At 38.0% G+C, this 18,611-nt stretch overlaps 1 protein-coding gene across 1 annotated transcript in view; it reads left to right on the top strand.

Annotated features, from left to right (window-relative positions):
* Positions 1 to 18,611, top strand: part of ANO4 (anoctamin 4) — a 207,167-nt gene that overhangs the window by 133,421 nt on the left and 55,135 nt on the right. The window contains exons 14-16 of the mRNA XM_044914740.1: positions 12,305 to 12,387; positions 14,625 to 14,765; positions 17,642 to 17,806. Coding sequence (XP_044770675.1) covers positions 12,305 to 12,387; positions 14,625 to 14,765; positions 17,642 to 17,806 — 389 coding nt within the window. The remainder of the gene's footprint in view (positions 1 to 12,304; positions 12,388 to 14,624; positions 14,766 to 17,641; positions 17,807 to 18,611) is intronic.

Raw genomic sequence — 18,611 nt, 5'->3', positions numbered from 1 at the left:
GCAATAACACACTGTCTTGATTATTATAACATAATAGTAAGCCTTGAAATGTTATTCTTTTTAAACATTGTTTTGGCTATATTAGGGACTTTGCATTTCCCTATGTATTTTAGAATCAACTTGTCAGTTTCTACCAGAAAAGATGCTGATATTTTTACTGCGATAAAGTTGAATCAAGAGATCATTTTGGGAAGGTTGAAAACTGAATATCAAATATGTCTATCCATGAACATTATTTAACTTTTTATTTAAATGATCTGTAATTTCTCTGTGCAATTTTGTATTATTTTCAGTGTATAGTTTTGGATATTTTGTTAAATTTATCACTAATATTTTTGATTTTTTATAGTTTTATTTCTGTAATGTTAATTTCCAGTTGCTCATTGCTACTATATAAAAGTAGAATTGATTTTTGTACATTTACCTCATATCCTGTAAATATCCTCACTTATAAGTGCTACTAGCTTTCTTGTAGATTCCTTGGGATTTTCAACATAGATGATTATGACATTTATAAATAAATACAATTTTGTTTCTTTTCTAATTCATATGGGTTTAATTTTCTTACTTTATTACACTGACAGAATAATGTTAGATAGAATTTATGACATCAGACATCGTTTCCTTGTTCTCAGTGTTGGGGGGAAGTATTGTCTTATACTATTAAGTATGATGGGAAATACATTTTTGTAAATATCCCTTTATCGAGTTTAAGAATTTTACTTCTATTTCTAGAGACTGAATTTTTATCATGAATGGATATTGAGTTTGTTAAAAGTGTTCATCTGTATTAATAAGATAATCCTGCTTTTTAAAAAGATGGTTGATATATTCATTAAATTGATTCACCTTCAAATACTACAGTGACATTGAATTCCAAAACAAACCCACTTCATCATAATATACAGTTGACTCTTGACAGCGTAGAGATTAGGTTCATCAAACCCTGTGCAGCTGAAAGTCTACGTATAACTTTTGACTCCCCCAAAACTTAACTACTGATAACCTACTGTTGATTGAAAGCCTCACCAATAACATAAGGAGTTGATTAACACATATTTTGTATGTTTATATTATATACTGTATTCTTATAATAAAGTAAGCTAAAGAAAAGAAAACATTATTTAAAAAATTGTAAGGAAGAGAAAATACATTTATAGTAACTGTATCCAAAAAATCATATAAGTGAACCCACACAATTCAAACCCATGTTGCTCAAGGGTCAATTGTATTATCTTTTTTTCTATATTTCTGTATTTGATTTGCTAAAATATTTTTAGGGTTTTTGCATCTGTTTTCATAAATGTCTATAATTTTCTTCCAGTGTTTTTTTGGTTATGCAGTAATGTGGCCCCATAGAGGAAATGTTCTTTTTTCTGTTTTCTGGAGAAGTTTACATAAAAATTATATTACTTCTTTTTTATATGTTTGGTAGAATTCACCAGTGAAGCTGCTTGGGCTTGGAGTTTTCTTTGCAGGAAAGTGTTTAATACAAACCTACTCTCCTTAACAGATACAGAGCTCTTTAGATTATCTATTTCTTCTGTCTTCAAGGACTCTATCATTTTATCTAAACTTGTGAACTTATTGGCATAAATTTGTTCATAATAATCTCATATTTTACCTTTGGTGGAATCTTTTGTGATATAATTTTGTTCATTCCGGAAATTGTAGTTCATGTCTTCTCTTGTTTTCCTGTTCATTCTGCATAGGAATTTATCAATTCTATTGATCTTTTCATGAACAAGCTTTTGATGTTAATGGTGCTTTTATATTGTTCTTATGTTTTCTTTTTTTTAATTAATTTCTGCTGTTATGTATCCTTCCTCATGCTTACTTTAAGTTTAGTTTGCTCTTCTTTTTTAATTTCTTAAAGTGAATGCCTAGTTCACTAATATGAGACCTTTCTTCTTTTCAAATATGAGTTTAATGCTATAAATTTCCTCTAAGTACTGCTTTAGTTGTATCCTCCACATTATATTTTCATTTTTAATGAGTTCGAAATATTTTCTAATTTCCATTCTGATTTTCTCTATGACCCATGAGTTATATAGAAGTGTGTTGTTTAATTAAAAAAAATTTGGGAGATTTTCTAGGTATCTGCCTGCTATTGATTTCTAGTTTAACTCAGAGAACATATTTTGCATGATTTAGTCCTTTTAAATTTACTGAGATTTGTTTTATAGCCCACAATAAGGTATCTCAGCAAATGTCCCATGCCCATTTGAAAAGACTATCTATTATGCTGTTGTTAAGTTTTATGTTTTGTAAGTTTCATTTGGGTCCACTTGGCTGATTATTTTGTTTTGGTCATCAGTATTTATACTACTAATTCCAACTTTATTTGTGGATTCATCTAGTTTGCCTTTCAGTTATATCACATTTTGCCTCATGTATTTTTAAATATAGGATTGTTATGTCTACTTGAAGCCCCTTAGTCATTATGAAATTTCCGTCATTATTCCCGATAATATTTCTTGTTTTCAAGTATGCTTTGATATTAATATTGCCATGCCAGTCTTTCTTGATTTGGGTTTGTGTGGTGTATTTTTCTTTCCTTTACATTTACCTATCCATGTCTTTATATCTAAAGTGTTTTATACACAGGTAATAGTAAGTCTTACTTTTATCCAATCCAGTGATCTCTGCTTTTCCATTAGAATTTTTATACCATTTACCTTCAATGTAATTATCAATACATTTGGTTTAAATATACATTCTTTTTATTTGCTTTATATGTGTTATTTTATTTGTTTTATTTTACATCATTTTCTCTCCTTTTGAATTAGGTATTTTCATGATTTAATTTTTTTTCTATTTATTTTTTTTATTATTATGTTATGTTAATCACCGTACATTACATCATTAGTTTTTGATGTAGTGTTCCATGATTCATTGTTTGCGTATAACACCCAGTGCTCCTTGCAGAATGTGCCCTTTAATACCCATCACCAGGCTAGCCCATCCTCCCACCCCCAACCCCCTCCCCTCTAGAACCCTGTTTGTTTTTCAGAGTCTATCGTCTCTCATGGTTCATCTCCCCCTCTGATTTCCGCCCCCTTCATTCTTCCCCTCCTGCTATCTTCTTTTTTTTTTAACATCTAATTCATGATTTAATTTTATCTCCACTATTGATTTATTAGTTATTAAAACTTCTTTGTTTTACTCTTATAATGGTTATTCAAGGATTTATAATATACACCTTTCATTTATAACAGCCTTCTTTCAAATAATATAACGCTATTTCACATGTGGTATGAGAACTTTAAAATGGTATATTTCACCTTCTATTTTCTGTCCCTTGTATTATTATTGCCATATATTTTACTGCTATTTTTGTCCTATATCTTACTGCTATTCTTGTTATATATTTTATTCTACATGTTGTAAACCTCTTGATACATTGTTATTATTTTGGCTTTCAGCAGGTAATTATCTATTAAAGAGATTGAAATGAGGAAAAAATTCATTTACCCATGTATTTTATTTACTTGTTTTGTAATTATATTAATCCAGATTTCCATCTGGTATCATTTCCTTCTGCCTGAAAAACTAAAGTTCTTATAATGCAGGTCTGTTGGTAATGAATTTTCCCAGATTTTTAAGATCTAAAAATATCTTTGCTTCACTTCAATATTTAAAAGATATTGTTGCTGGATGTAGAATTCTAGGTTGGCAGGGTTTTTTTTTCTTTCAATACTTTAGAGCATAGATTCTTAATCAGGAGTGAATTTTGCCTCTCAGGAGACATTAGACAATGTGTAGACACATTTTTGGTTGTCATAACTGAAAGAAAGGAGTGATACTGACATCTGGATCTAGTGGATAGAGGTCAGGGATGCTGCTAAATGTCATACAGTACACAGAACAACACCCCCCACCCCCCCCAACAAGGAATTAAATGGTCTACAATATCAATAGTGTTGAGTTTGAGAAACATTGCTAAATTTACACTTTCTTTTCCTGAAGTCATATGGCCTCGTTGAGTTTCTTTTGGAAGATCGTCTGACAATTCTATCTCAGATTATCATTTAATCTGAAGATTAAAGTACCACTAACAGATGGACTGTTTTTATGTAGAAAAACGACTTAATATTTTCAAAACCATTGACACAATGTTAATTGTGTCAAGATTGAAAAACCCTGCCTTAAGGGATGCCTTTCCATTGTGTGGAGGCGTGCACAGTTTTTTATAAGATGTCTGCTGACCTTTTCTTTCTTTTTTTTTTTCTACATAAGATTTTCCTCCCTTGTATCTGCTTTAAAGGTTTTTTACTTCTTATTCTCAGGAATTTGACTGAGATATGCTTTGTTGTCATTTTCTTTGTGTTTCTTGTAATTGTGGTTCATTAAGTTTCTTGCATCAATAAGTTTAATTTTTATCCAATTTTGAAATTTTTCCAGAATCACTCAATATTGTTCTATAGGTCACTTATGCCTCGTTCACATTTTTCATTCTTTTTAATCTTTGTGTCATCTGAAATTGTTTCTATTATTTGTCTTCAGATTCACTGATTTTTTTTTCTGAAAAGTCTAGTCTTCTGTTAATCCTATCCAGTGTATTTTTCTTTTCATAACTTTCAGTTTCCATTCTCAAATCTCAGTCAGTTGGGGCTTTTTATGCCTGGTATTACTCTCCTCATTGTGTTCATGTTTTCATCTATCTTCTTGATATACAAAGCATACTTATAACGGTTGTTTTATCACCCTTGTTCTATCATTTCTGTCAGTTCTGGGCTATCTCCCTGGGATTTACTGAATTTTCTCCTATTTATAGGCTTTATTTTCCTGCTTATTTGTATGTCTGGGAATTTTTTATTAAACACTGAAGAGTGTTGAATTTTGTTTTTTATTATGTTTCCTTACTGTTGGACTTTGTTTAGGTATGCAGTTAGCTCTCTTGCAGCCCAGTTAAATCACCTCGAGACTTGTTATTAGCTTGTTAGGGTAGGTCCAGACCCACTACTAAGAGATGATCTTTATGAGGTCTTGTATCAGTTCTGTGTGTTGCAACATCTCTGTACTCTGACTGGTGGGATTGAAAACTTCCTTTAGCCCTCTGAATTCTGAGGATTGTTTAGCTACCATCAAGCAGCCTCATCTAGTTTCACCCCATGCATGTAAAGAGGAGAAGGAACTTCATTGCTGATACCTTGAGCTTTCTTTCAATATAGCTCCCTTCTCTGGTACTCTGCCCCACAAATTCTTGCTACCTCACTCTCCCCACTCTAATCTCCCAAGCTCAGTAAGACCACTAGGCTCTGTTTGGGCTCAACCACCTGAATTGTAGCCTGTGAATGACCTCCAAACAATGAGCTGGTGTGATCCTAAGGCTCACCTTACTTATTTCTTTTCTCTCAGGGATCGCAGTTCTGTACTATGTCTTGTCCAGTGCTGAAAACAGTTGTTTCTTATATTGAAGCCATTAATCCTTATGGGTAGAAGCAAAAATCCTCAGTCTGCTGTAGCTTGATGGCTTTTTATAGAAGGGAAGCATACACTCAGGCAGGGCCTCAGAGAATTGTGGTCACTTGGGGAAACTGCCATTATCCATGGTGTCTCCTCATCTTTACCAGTTCAGAAGCACTTTTGGAATACCCAAAGCTAATTGGACTTGGGCAAACAGAAACCTCTTCTAAACTCTGCAAGCACTAGTGCATAATCCAGAATGTGAAAATGCAAGTATATGGTAGAGAATATTATTTTATAATGACCATCTAGAGCACCTTTTTCCTGTGTCAGAATACTTAAGAAGCCAAATTAATCATCATATGTTGTTTGAGCTTGGAAATCAGTGTAGCTAGCGAATCCCTAGCACATCAAAAGGATACAATTAATAACTGTTAAATGAGTGGAAAAGGGGAGTAACTATTTTTTTTCTGCTGAATACTTACTCATCTTTATTTCATTTCATAGAATACCCCAGAGACCGATTTATGTCAGGATACACTTCTAATACCCTACATCAGATTAATCTGCAAAATTTGTATCCTTAGACCTTTGTTTTTCCTAAGTTACAAGTTGGCCACCCCCTATCTGGATACATTGACTTTCTCCAGAACGGTTCTAATAACAATAATTAAGCTTCAGCTTCTTAAAATATAGTCACATTCCTGTTTTTTCCTGGATCCTGAGATTAATTTCATCTTGGCATTTTGGGGTGTTACACAAACTCTCTAGTCACTCATTTACATTCACTTGCATTATTATTGCCAAAGCCCACCTCAAATGTTGTAAATTAGCAACCAATAAAAATACTCTGGTCCTCACCAATTTTAAAAATATACAAATAAACTATTATTTTGAAACTGAGATAGTTCACATGAAGATACATTTTTATAGTTTCTCTTGAAAAATTTGAAGATCTGGCCACAGTGCCGTCAGTGGAAACTGAAGAACACCTATCACTTTACTTGGTGCACACACTCCCCAACTGGTCCCATTCCCCACCATTCCCTATTGTGTGGTTTCCTCTTCTAGGTTTTGTACTGATCTCTGGTCATTTTAGCATTTGAGTTTGTGACTCCTTACTAAGCTCATCCATTATGTGTAGGTTTTATGAGTTAAGCTCTCAGGAGGTGACCTCATTCCTCTATTCCTAAGTTCTTGGGAAGCACATCCATGTAACTTCCCTATACCTTCTCCAAACGAACATTCTCAGAAAGTTATAAAGGACATAAATAATGAAATCATTAGTATTATTCATTTCACTTTTAAAAAGAAGGAAATTAGAATTGGGAGAAAAATGACTATGTGTAATTTCCTAGGAAGAGAATCATGTTGACCAGGTTTCTGAAAATGCTTTGAGTCATCAGACAGCAGGTCACTTTTCTGAAATAAAAATCATCCTTCCTTTTTCCTATATACTGCCTATTTTATTTCTGGCCACAGTCTAACAGAAGTTAGGCTATAGGATCTTTAAGCCCTTGGGATTTTTTCAAAAATAAGGAGTAAATGTGTCTTTATAATTAATTTTCTAGCATTAGACACAATTCTCTTCTGGACTCCCAGGCTAGAAATTTTCCAAATGAAGGATCAAATTAGGCTTTTGAATACCTATTATGTTACCAAAGGGCAAAAACTAGCAGCATGTATTCCTAGCATCTTTGGGAATAAATGGGTTTTTCCAGGCCTCTAGAGAAAAAGCATAGATCTAAGGGAAAAATAGAGAGTAAATGCCAGGCTCTCACAGGGAACCTATAACCTGAGGTATGGTACTTTGGTTTTTATAACTAGTTTCAGCAAAGTCCTCCTGTGGTTCAAAGAGTAGGCTTTCTTTTTCTTTTTGGCTTTTCCTGATTCAATAGAAATTAGAAGCCCCAGATTAGACTGTGACCTTCTAGCTATAAGCCAGATAGCACCCCTGGGTCTTACCCTAAATGCCAGTTGCCCCTAGTCATTGTAATAGCCCAAATAACCCTGTTATGAATTGAATTGTGCCCTCCAAAATGATATGTTTAAGTCCTAGCTCCTGGTACCTTAGACCTTGTATCCTGTGCGATATGACTTTATTTGGAAATAAGGTCTTTGAAGATGTAATCAACTTAAGACAAGGCCATACTGTATTCCCAGTATGGCTGGTGTCCTTACAAGAAGAGAAAATGGAGAGACAGACACTCACAGAGTAGGACGCTTTGTGAAGACAGGCAGGGAGATTGGAATAGTGCTTCTGCAAGCCAAGGGATGCAAAGATTTCTACCAACTACCAGGAGCTAGGAAAAAGGCATAGAAGATACTCTCCTTCAGAGCCTCCAGTAGGAACTAACCCTGCCAACATCTTGATTTTGAACTTCTAACCTCTAGAACTGTAAGAGAATAAATTTGCTGTTTTAAGCTCCCCCACCAAAAAACAAAACAAAACAAAACAAAAAAACCATATTAGGCCCAAATCTCAGTTCTGTCATTTACTTAGCCATGTGACTTCTCTGGACCTCAGATTCTTCATTCATAGGATGATGAAAATAATACCCACCTTGACAGATTTTTGAGAAAATAAAACATAGTACCTAAAATGTAATAAATTTTTACTATACAGTGACTAAATAGTGCAGTATTTCAACCCTGCCATGGAACCCAATGGTATGCAGCTTAAAGGGGAGATTTTCCTGCATAAGACTCTCAAAATGCCTTAGGAAGGTGACAAAAAATAGTAACTCAGTGGGTTTTTTCTTCCTGTTTGCAAAATGTTAACCATGGTTGTACTTTCCAAAAAAAAAACCTGTATCAGTTAGGATGACTACAGTTAACTGCTGTAATACACAAAAAGCAAAACCTAGATGTTTAGTAGAACCCATGCACATGAGGGGCACCTGGGTGGTATAGTCAGTTGAGCATATCACTCTTGGTTTTGGCTCAGGTTGTGATCTCAAGGTGTGGGATCAAGCCCTGCCTCAGCCCCCCTTCCCAGCCCACCCCCCCCCCATGCTTGCTCTCTCACGCTCTCTCAAATAAAGAAATCTTAAAAAAAAAATGCACATGAAACCCAGCCAGGTGTTTCTGGTTGTCAGCCTTCTACATGGTCATTTAAGTACCCAGGTTCCTTTTATTCTGTGGCTCTATCCCCTTTTGGATCCTTAGAGTCCTCTCCATTCACCCCTCAAAAGAAGAAAAGAAGGATAGGGGTGATACAATTCCTAATTTTTTAGTCCAAAACTAACATAGATCACTTCTGTTTACTTTCCATTTACCAAAACCATTTCTTATCTTTCTAGTCATAGTTAGATTACATTTTCCAGCCTTTAGTACAGTTAGATGTGGCCACGTTTTGGTAAATGCATAGAAGTCTGCCACAAATTGATTTGAAATTGACTATAATTGTTCTATTTAAGAAAATGATAATAGAGGACGGCCTGCAGAACACTCTGTCGTGTCCTTTTTGTGTCCTTTATGGGCTACATGTGACAACCTTCTCAACTGTGTACAATTCTGAGCCAAGGGTATCCTGGTATTTGAACACAAACCTACCTGAACACTAACCTTGACCCTTCCTATACTTAAATTCAGAAGTCTCAGATTTTTCTAATGCTGTGAGGGTTGTTATTTGGCATTGATGTTAACACATCGGATGAACTTCATTTGTGGGTAGGTTAGGTAAGTAGTACGACGTGGTATAGAGTAGAAAAGGGAGAGAAGAGAGCACTCAAAGCTCTGTCTTATCACTAAAACTAATAACGTTTCAGATTATTGTGGCTTGATATTGCCCTATATAAAATATGTAAGGGAAGTAACTTGTAAGTTTTTTCACCTTCATGCCTCATGCAATGTCTCAGTGATTGAATGGGGTAAGCATTCCAGATTGGCAGATAGCTTTGCACCACAGGGTCATTCAGGGACTCATATTCCTACAAACAAGTTGTTTATCATCCTCCCAGACCTTGACAGCATTTGCATAATATCATCTGAGTTGTGTGGGCTCCGCCTATCCAAAAGGGTAAAGAGAATGTGGAAGAAGCACCCTCACTGTCTTAAGATATCAACAGGCAAGTGGCATACATCACATTGTTCTGTTCACACTCCACTGGTGAGAACTGTCCTTTGGCCATATCTAACAGCAAGGAGATCCGAGAACTACAGGATAGATGGGCAGCCATGATACCAGCAACAGTCTTTTACTGTGGAACAAGGCAAGAATGCATCTTAGAGGTAGGTAGTCCTTGCCACAGGGTCCATGCAACCAAGTAGTAGGAGTAATAATTAGAATAGAATGTTATTGGAGCACCTGGGTGACTCAGTCCATTAAGCATCCAACTCTTAATTTCAGCTCAGGTCATGATCTCAGGGTCATGAGATTGAGCCCAGCATCAGGCTCTGTGCTGGGCGTGGAGCTTACTTGGGATTCTTTCTCGCTCTCTCCCCCTGCCCCATTCATGTGCTCTCTCTCTTTCTCTCTCTGTAAAAAAAAAAAAAAAATTCACAAGATATAATTGCATGTTTTTCAAACTTATACCCTAATTTCTTCTAAGATTTAGATAAATAAGAAAAGAATAATTTGTCACATTGCTTTCATTTTCATGACAGCATGTCATTTGTACATTTACCATGCCTCTCTGGATGCCAGTCCCTGTGCTAGACCCTGGGGATATAAAGACAGCTAATATATAGCCCTTATTCTCAAGAAGCCCACAATTAGTGATAGACACTCTCAAGTTTTTCTCTTGTTTTTTAGGTGCTGAATGCTATGCTCAGCACTGACCTAGAGTTACCTGCACAACTCAGCATGTGTATAGAAAAGGTTCAAAGGGAGTGATTGCAGAACACATAGGGCCAAATCTGGAAGCAAGAGTGGGATTGGCTAAACGGACCCAAACAGGGAAGAACACTATAAGCCGAAGAAATAGTGTAGGCAACGCTGAGAAATTCACGTCACAGCTCACCTGTGAAAACAGTGAGGTAGCCTGGAGTCTAGGGTACAAGTTAGGGCAGAGAGTTAGACACAGGCAGGGTCATTAGGAGCCTTGCATCCTGGGCTGGTAATGGGGGCTTTTTCTGTAGGTGGTGTGGCTCCTTGATACCCACACCTGGTCAGACCTTGTTTTCAAAAAAGCATTATCTACATAGAAAGATAGATTGGAATCTAAGAAGTTCAAAATGCTAGCAGTAAGGTTAAACCTTCTGATACTTTGAGAAAAAGGTATTTTAGACCAAATTTTTGTGGAAAGAATTCCATAGAGTAGAAAATCTTGACAAAACACTTAGAAATTTTAAGCCTTTTGAGAATCAATCCATAAAAGAAATAATAGTTTTTAATCAAACTTACAGTACTGAGTGATATAGTGGTAGAAGACAAATATATTAACATAAAGCCGGCTTCAAAGGAGACAAAGAGGAAAATGTGAATTCACGATGTAAGGCAGCATATAACTAGATACGCTCAAAGTGCAGTGGGCTCCTGGGCCTGGGAGTATTTAGGCAAGGAAATTTAAATCATGGACTAATAAGGGTGTGGGATTGAATATTTGCCTTGAACGGAGACAACCTGTATTTGATTATATCCTAGTTCATGGCTAGAGATAGCAGCAGATTCTTCCTCAGATGTATTTTCACACAAAAACACAAAAGAATGGCAATTGTACAAGCAACTAATTTCTTCTCATCCTCCCAAGTCACGGAAGGGAGGAAGAGGATTATTAGCCACAAAAGGGAATTATTGAGTAGAGCTTCTCTCTCCTCCAGGCAGGATTCAGCACGTGCTAGGGAGAAGAAAGGGTGGAATATTTCTGACAGCCACTGGTCTGTCGTAGAAGTCAGTTCCTTCAGATGAGACCCCCAGGTGGGGTGGTCGGGCCAGTAGGACAGACTGGATACGTCTCCTGTGGCCTTAGGCTGTCCTAGAACGGTCCCCCATCAGGCCTCTCTAAGGCCACAGTGTACAGTCCTGACTAAAGCCCTGCTTTAGAAAATCCTGCCTACCAGGTCGGCCCTGGACCCTTGCCTCTGTAAGTCTAAGTACCATAGCAAGGCCCAAGAGAGATGGACCCACAAGTTCTGTCTCTTGGGTGTCTCTGTGATATCTTGTGTTGCAGTCATCCTCCAAGTTTGAGCGTGTGTGTATATATGTGTGTTGTGTGTCCTATCATTTGGCTTGTGACTTCCAAGGCAGCGAGATTACGTCTTGATTATTTTTTCCCCTCTGTCATTGTATAATAATTGAATTGAGTAGAAAGTTACTTTGGCTGAATGAGGATAAACCTCCAGATTTCCCTGGGTGGGAAAGCCAGCTACCCCACGCCTCATTAAAAAAGGTTCTTAACGGAATTTGCACACTTTTTCCTTTAATGTGACAAAAAGAGATAGTTTGGGGGAAAAAAGAGTAAAATAGTAAAATTGTTTCTTTCAATAAAAAAGTAAAATATGCTTTACATAGATATTTGTTGTGAAGAAGATTTGGGACAGCATCACTACCGGTCAAATACATGTAAACTGCTAAGTTTTATTTTTGCTTTTCTGCCCTTACCTGTCCCCTTGCTTTTAAAAAATAAATACTCTATCAATGAGCAAGATGTTGGTAACCTAGTTTTCTGTATTTTTATATCCCGGGAGCTTTGTTATTCTAAGTCTGTTCTGCCTCGACTTGAAAATCAGCTTAATTTAATTCTAAATGAAATCTCTAATTTTTCATTATGTTTGACACAAGCTTAGTAATTCTCAGAAAAGGTCCTTGTTAAATGAAGCTGAGCTAGAAATTCTGATATTCAAGGATGCTTACACAAACAACTGTCATTCTCTGCAATGACTTCATTATTCAGTGACAGTTAACAGCACTGTTTTATTTAAAAACATCTTTGTGTTTCTCTGCTTGTTCCAGCGACAGTTTTCCTGGAGTTCTGGAAAAGAAGGCGAGCCGTAATTGCCTATGACTGGGATCTGATAGACTGGGAAGAAGAGGAGGTTTGTATTATTTACATCAGAATTTTTCAAAAAGCAAATCAACAAACAGTCCTCTTGAGTTACCCCTCTGCTCTGTGACAGAAGTCAGGTTAACTCATAAAGTATTTCAATACCTGTCTTTGCAAAAAAAAAAAAAAACTTCAGGTAGTATAAAAACGAACAGAATTTAAAAGAAAGAAAAGACAAGATTGTGATTGCTTTGTAGTTTAAGATTCTGTGGCTCAGTAAAGCATTTCACTTGTAGGTAGAGACATCAGAATCACTAATAGTAAGGTTTGTTTAGTTTTCTTAAATGGTATCCATTTTCTTTACTTTAGCAGGAGAGTATTAGTCTTACAGCTCTAGGTACATGGAAGAAAACCTCGTGAGAGAATGCCAGGGAAAAGTTTCTGTGAGCTCTCCAGAACCCTTGGACAGTGCCCAGAGCTGTAAAGGCTCAGAAGTATGACCTCAAGTCCATAAATGCTGAGGAGAAACCACTCCTCAGAAGGCCTCCTTGGTGGAAGTGTCTAAATGCCTCTTATTCTAGCCCGTGGTACTCAGGTTGCTATACAGAAAGCCCTAACTAGCTTCATGACTTCTTCACGGAGAACTCAGAGTATTAATTTTCTGGGGCTGCTATAACAAAGGACCACAGACTGGGTGGCTTAAACAACAGAAATTAGTTGCTCACATTTCTGGAGGCTGGAAGTCTGAGATCAGGACATTGGCACAGTTGGTTTCTTCTGAGAGCTGTGAGGGCAAGATCTGTTGCAGGCTCCTCTCCTTGTCTTGTAGACAGCCGTCTACTCCCTCTGTGTTCACATCATCATTTCTCTGTGCATGTCTGTGTCTAAATTTTTTGTAAAGAACCAGTCATAGTAGGGGTCATTGTAATGACTTCACTTAACCTTAATTACCTCTGTAAAGACTGTCCAAATACAGTCATACTCTGAGGTACTGCGGGTTAGGGCTTCAACAAATGATTTTCAGGGGAAGGGAGACACAGTTTAGCCCATGACACCCGGAAACACAGGTCTAGCTCTGATCGGCCTCAAGTCCCTGGATAATTAACTAAGTGACTCTTAGATGACACTCACAGCCTGATAAATTCAGAGTTTCCCAAAGAAACAGAAGATTCCAGGTCTGTTCTGTTTATATCTTCAAGTGTCACTTCCTAAAATAAGTGAAAGAAGGCAGAACCTGTTTATAACTGTATCTCCCCCCGTCCTTCCCCATTACCTGTCACTGAGTGAAGTCCAGCCTTGGGCCTCTTCTGCAGCAGGAGTGAGGCTGCCCTTCCTCCTGCACACCCAGGCTACTGCCAAACTGTGCCCGTTGTCCAGAACCTGTCTTCTGTCAGCTCCTTCTTCACTTTCTGTCGGTCTCTCCATCTGAGTCCCGAGCATTTCTGCCTGGGTTAACTCAATCTCCATTTCACCAGACTTTCCACTCATTTCCCTCCTCTTGCAAGACATTCACGTAGAATAGGTACTTAATTAACCAGAACCACTTTAGCATACCCTCTTGCTGATTTCCTGTTCCTAATCCCATAATTGCTTTTTAGTCAGAAGCTTTTCACATTAGATGGGGTTCAACTAAATGAAACAAAACCTTAGCTTGATTTAGAATTAGAGCCGCCTTGATTTTAGCTGGATTTGGAGGATGTTTACCTTGTTTTCAATACCAATTAATACATTTAAAACCTACTGGTTAAAGGTGAATGACTCTTACAGGAGCTTATTAAAAAGTAGATTCACATTTTTGGCTGCCTCAATTGAAAAAAATTTTTTTAATTGTAGGAGGAAACAAAAATTATATTTGCCATTGTAACTCAAAACATGAATTCCAGGCATTTTGCTGTTCAGAAACTTTCTTTTCCCTAGTGTCCATAACATTCCCTGGTAATAAAAGTAAAAGTTTAGTAGTTGTTTCAAACTGCTAGGGACAGGAGAGGCGGTCCCTTTTCTCATTCTGTTTGTTTCTTCAAGCACAGCTTAATAAGAAACAGAGACACTTAACTATTAGTCTAAATTACACTGCCTTGGTGATAATAAGTCTAGATCATCACCCTTTAGATTTTCTTCAAGTGGCCAATTTCCAAGCCTTTAAACCTGGGTCTCTGAGCCCACTTCACTGATTGACTTATTAATGTGGTAGCTGTTGATTCAGTTTTACAGTAGAGTATAAAAAGTTTTTTTTAATTGTGTGTATATATCTCTCCAGTGCATAAAAAAATGTGTCTGTTTGTTCTTCAGGAAGAAATACGGCCCCAGTTTGAAGCCAAGTACTCCAAGAAAGAGCGAATGAATCCCATTTCGGGAAAGCCAGAACCATATCAAGCATTTGCAGATAAATGCAGCCGACTTATCGTTTCTGCATCTGGGATATTTTTTATGGTTTGAAACTTTTCTACAAAACTCTTTGTTTCATAAAGTACACACCTGTAGCATGGTATCAACAATAATCAGATCAGGCATTTGCATAATTCTACAAAACATTTTTGCACATTTTGTTATTTACTCCTCACGGAGACGCCGTGAGGTGGTCAGAGATGGTACCACTGTCCCTGTGTTCCAGATGGAGCCACTGAGACTCCAGAAGCCTAAGGGGCTTGTTCAGGATCAGCCAGTAAATAGCCGAGAGCTTCAGTTCTTTCTGTTTGCTTCTTTGTGCCTTGCTGAAAGGAAATAAAAGTTGAGATAGGACCTACAGCAGGGTTTTTCAAACCTTTGGCTTGCCGTGCCCATACAAGAACTACATTCTCTGTCATAACCCAGTATATGCCATGCCAGGAGATGTATAAAACTAAATAGAGTAACTGAAACAATGCTCACCTTTGCGGTATGCAATACTCTGATTTTTTTGTTTTATTATAGTCTATTTTTTAATGCCAGCCATAACCCCCTAAAATTGATTTCCAGATTCACTAATGGTTATGTCAGTTTGAAAAACACTACCTTGAACCTAGGTTGTTGGCTTTTCCTAAAAAGAAGTCCTTTGGTGATCAGCTTTGACCCTGTTAATCACTGAACAGAACTTAACGCAAATTTTTCAGAAATGTCATTTTAGAATGGTTAAGTCGTGGTTAGGATTCTCCTTTCCTCTTTTCAAATGGTAGAGTGTATAAATAGGTATTGTAGATCATTAGATTAGGAAGGACAAGATGACAGCAAATCTGGACATACTACCTGCCCCGCCTCTTTAGCCAAAGAGACTGGGGAGATGAAAGGGTGGGCAGCATGCCCAGGAGTTTCTTGGCTCAGACCAAGATTCAGATCCACACCTTTCTACAGACACTGCTCTGTAAGCAGTTGTGTCATGCTTTGACTTTAATAAGTACATTCATATTTATTGTCTTGCTTTTTGTTTCTTACAAGACCTGTAGATGTAGAGTAAGTTTTTCCTACTCTACAGATGGGCAACCTAGAGCATAGGAAGCCAAAGCCATAGAGAGGACAAACTATGTGTCCACAGTCACAATGCTAGGTAGAAGTTGAGCCATGACCCAGACCTGACTTCTGACTGAGTCCAGTGAGGGGTCCATTCCACCACATTGCCACCCTAAAATTCAGTGTAGATTTCCCCGATCTCCCCATCAATAGCTCGAAGATTAAGATGTGGGCAGTTGTTAGTGTAGTAATTTTGGCCAGTTCCAGCTAGGGTTTATACTCAAGACTCATAGGAAGCCAAAAACGGTGTAAAACAGAGGACTGCTTCTAGCAATCTCTAAGTCAGCAGAGTCCATCCTGAGGCTCAGCTTAAAGTTTTTGATAACTAAGTTGGTAAAAGTATTTACTCCGATATATTGAGTCACTTAATGAAAGACACAAACTTTTTGGAGTCTCAGATTCCCAGTAGATAGAAGACATGTCGTGTTCTTGTCACATACCGTGAAATCTTCAGAGAAAGATCTCTCAGTTCAATGTTCATAACTGATTAATAAGAGATTATGTACCTATCAAATAGTTGGCTTATTCAGCAACAAATAGCTGAATATTTATTACGCACCCATAATTATGCTAAGGTGCTGTACAAACCATGGTGAGCAAAACAGATGCCGTACCTGCCCTGATGGAGCTTACAGTGCCCCCCTCCCCTTTATCTGCAGTTTTGCTTTCTGGGGTTTCAGTACCTGCAGTCAACCCCAGGCCAGAAGCAGATGATCCTTCTGACATATCATCAGAAGGTCAACAGTAGCCTAGTGCTACATCACAGTACCTACGTCATCTGCCTCACTTCATCTCATCATGTAGGCATTTTATTATCTCACATCATCACAAGGAGAGTGAGTACAGTACAAGGTATCTTGAGAGGAAGAGAGACCATATTCACACAGCCTTTATTACAGTGTATTGCTCTGTTTTATCATTAGTTACTGTTATTAGTCTCTTCCTGTGCCTAATTTGTGAATTAAACTTTCTCATAGGTATGTATCTATAGAAAAAAACATAGTATATATAGGGTTTGGTACTGTCCGAGGTATCGGGCATCCACTGGGGGCCTTGGAAATATCCCCCATAGATGGTGGGGGGGGGGTCTACTGTACTTTCTAAATGGGGGAAACTGTCAATAATCAAACTAACAAATTGTTAGAAATTATAAATAGGATACTAAAAGAAGAGTATAGGTACTATATAACAATAACAAAGTCTGAGGGTCATGAAAAACTTTAGTTATGAAGTGGTTCTGGAGCTGAGGTGTGAGGGAGGAATAGGTATTAACTAGGCCCTGTGTGTGTGTGTGTGTGTGTGTGTGTGTGTGTGTGCGTGCGCACATGTATGTATGTGTTTGGCTTTAGGCAAAGGAAATGGTCTTGAAGTTTAGCCCATTTGAAACCATGAGGGTTCTGGAGTCCCCAGACAAAAGGGAATATGGCATCCCACGAGGTGGAGAAAGTCTTGCCACCATTAAGGCTTTGCTTTTATCCTAAGAGTAAAAGAAACCAATGAAGAGTTTTACGCAGAAGGGTGACATCATAAGATTTCCATAATAATAATGCTCAATCTAATACCCTGCTTAATAAAATGTTATTCCATAGCTTACACAGTTTATCAGCTTTCAAGAACTATGGTTCTTCTACTTGAATAACAAAGAAAATACAGGCAAGAGAAAGTATTAACCACAGTGAAAAGTTAGCATTTTATTGTGGTTTTTTAAGTCAGTACTGTAATTTCCTTTTCTTGTTTTCCAAAGGTGGGATTTTGCAGTGGTGGGAACTCTCCTCCTGAGACATTCCACCACGGTGCTCACTGGCTCTCTGTCTTCCTCCCAGATCTGTGTGGTGATCGCTGCCGTGTTCGGGATCGTCATTTACCGAGTGGTGACTGTCAGCACTTTTGCTGCCTTTAAGTGGGCATTAATCAGGAATAACTCTCAGGTTGCAACCACAGGGACTGCCGTGTGCATCAACTTCTGCATCATTATGCTGCTGAATGTGGTAAGTGAACTACAAGGTAACTAGCCTGATGGATAAACTCTGTGGTCTGCGGTTTTCTTCTGTTGCTAAAGGGACCCAGCCTCGGAGGGATGAGTCTGTCACGTAGCGCTGATGGCTGAGCGGCAAACTGCCTGGCAGGAGATGCACTCAGGTCTGGGGATTGAGAAGCTTGCGTCAAATCTAGGCTCCAGGATTTTCTATAGTGGAAGGCACTAGCCCTCTCTGAATCTTCGTTCCCTTAATTTACCCAATAAGATAACACTGTTTATATACCCCTTGGGGAAACTTAGAGAAAGAACGTATTTTTTTTTAAAAGATTTTATTTATTTATTTGGCAGAGAGAAACACAGCGAGAGAGGGAACACAAGCAGGGGGAGTGTGAGAGGGAGAAGCAGGCTTCCCACCGAGCAGGGAGCCCGATGCGGGGCTCGATCCCGGGACCCTGGGATCATGACCTGAGCTGAAGGCAGACGCTTAACGACTGAGCCACCCAGGCGCCCCGAGAAAGAACGTATTTTAAAGGCCCAGCCCAGAATCTGTGACATAGCTCAACAGGGCTGGCTCCCATTTCCTTTTGATTCTGAATGACAGGAAAGTGGTCAGTATCCAAAGTATTGTTTGAGATAACCCTGCAAGGGACACATCAGGAGGGTACACGTTACTTGTGTTAATTTCAGGCCTTTTTCAATTCTATATTTCAGCCCGGATGTCTCCCCTGAACCCCATACATCCAGCTGCCTACTCCACCACCCTCATCTGAACCCCTCTCTTCCCTCCAGTATCAGTTCCTCCACAGCTCCCCCCG

Source organism: Neomonachus schauinslandi, chromosome 5 (genome assembly GCF_002201575.2).
Source record: "Neomonachus schauinslandi chromosome 5, ASM220157v2, whole genome shotgun sequence".
Lineage (NCBI taxonomy): Eukaryota > Metazoa > Chordata > Mammalia > Carnivora > Phocidae > Neomonachus > Neomonachus schauinslandi.
The sequence above is the reverse complement of the archived record's forward strand: the minus strand, read 5'-3'. Positions and strand labels throughout refer to the sequence as shown.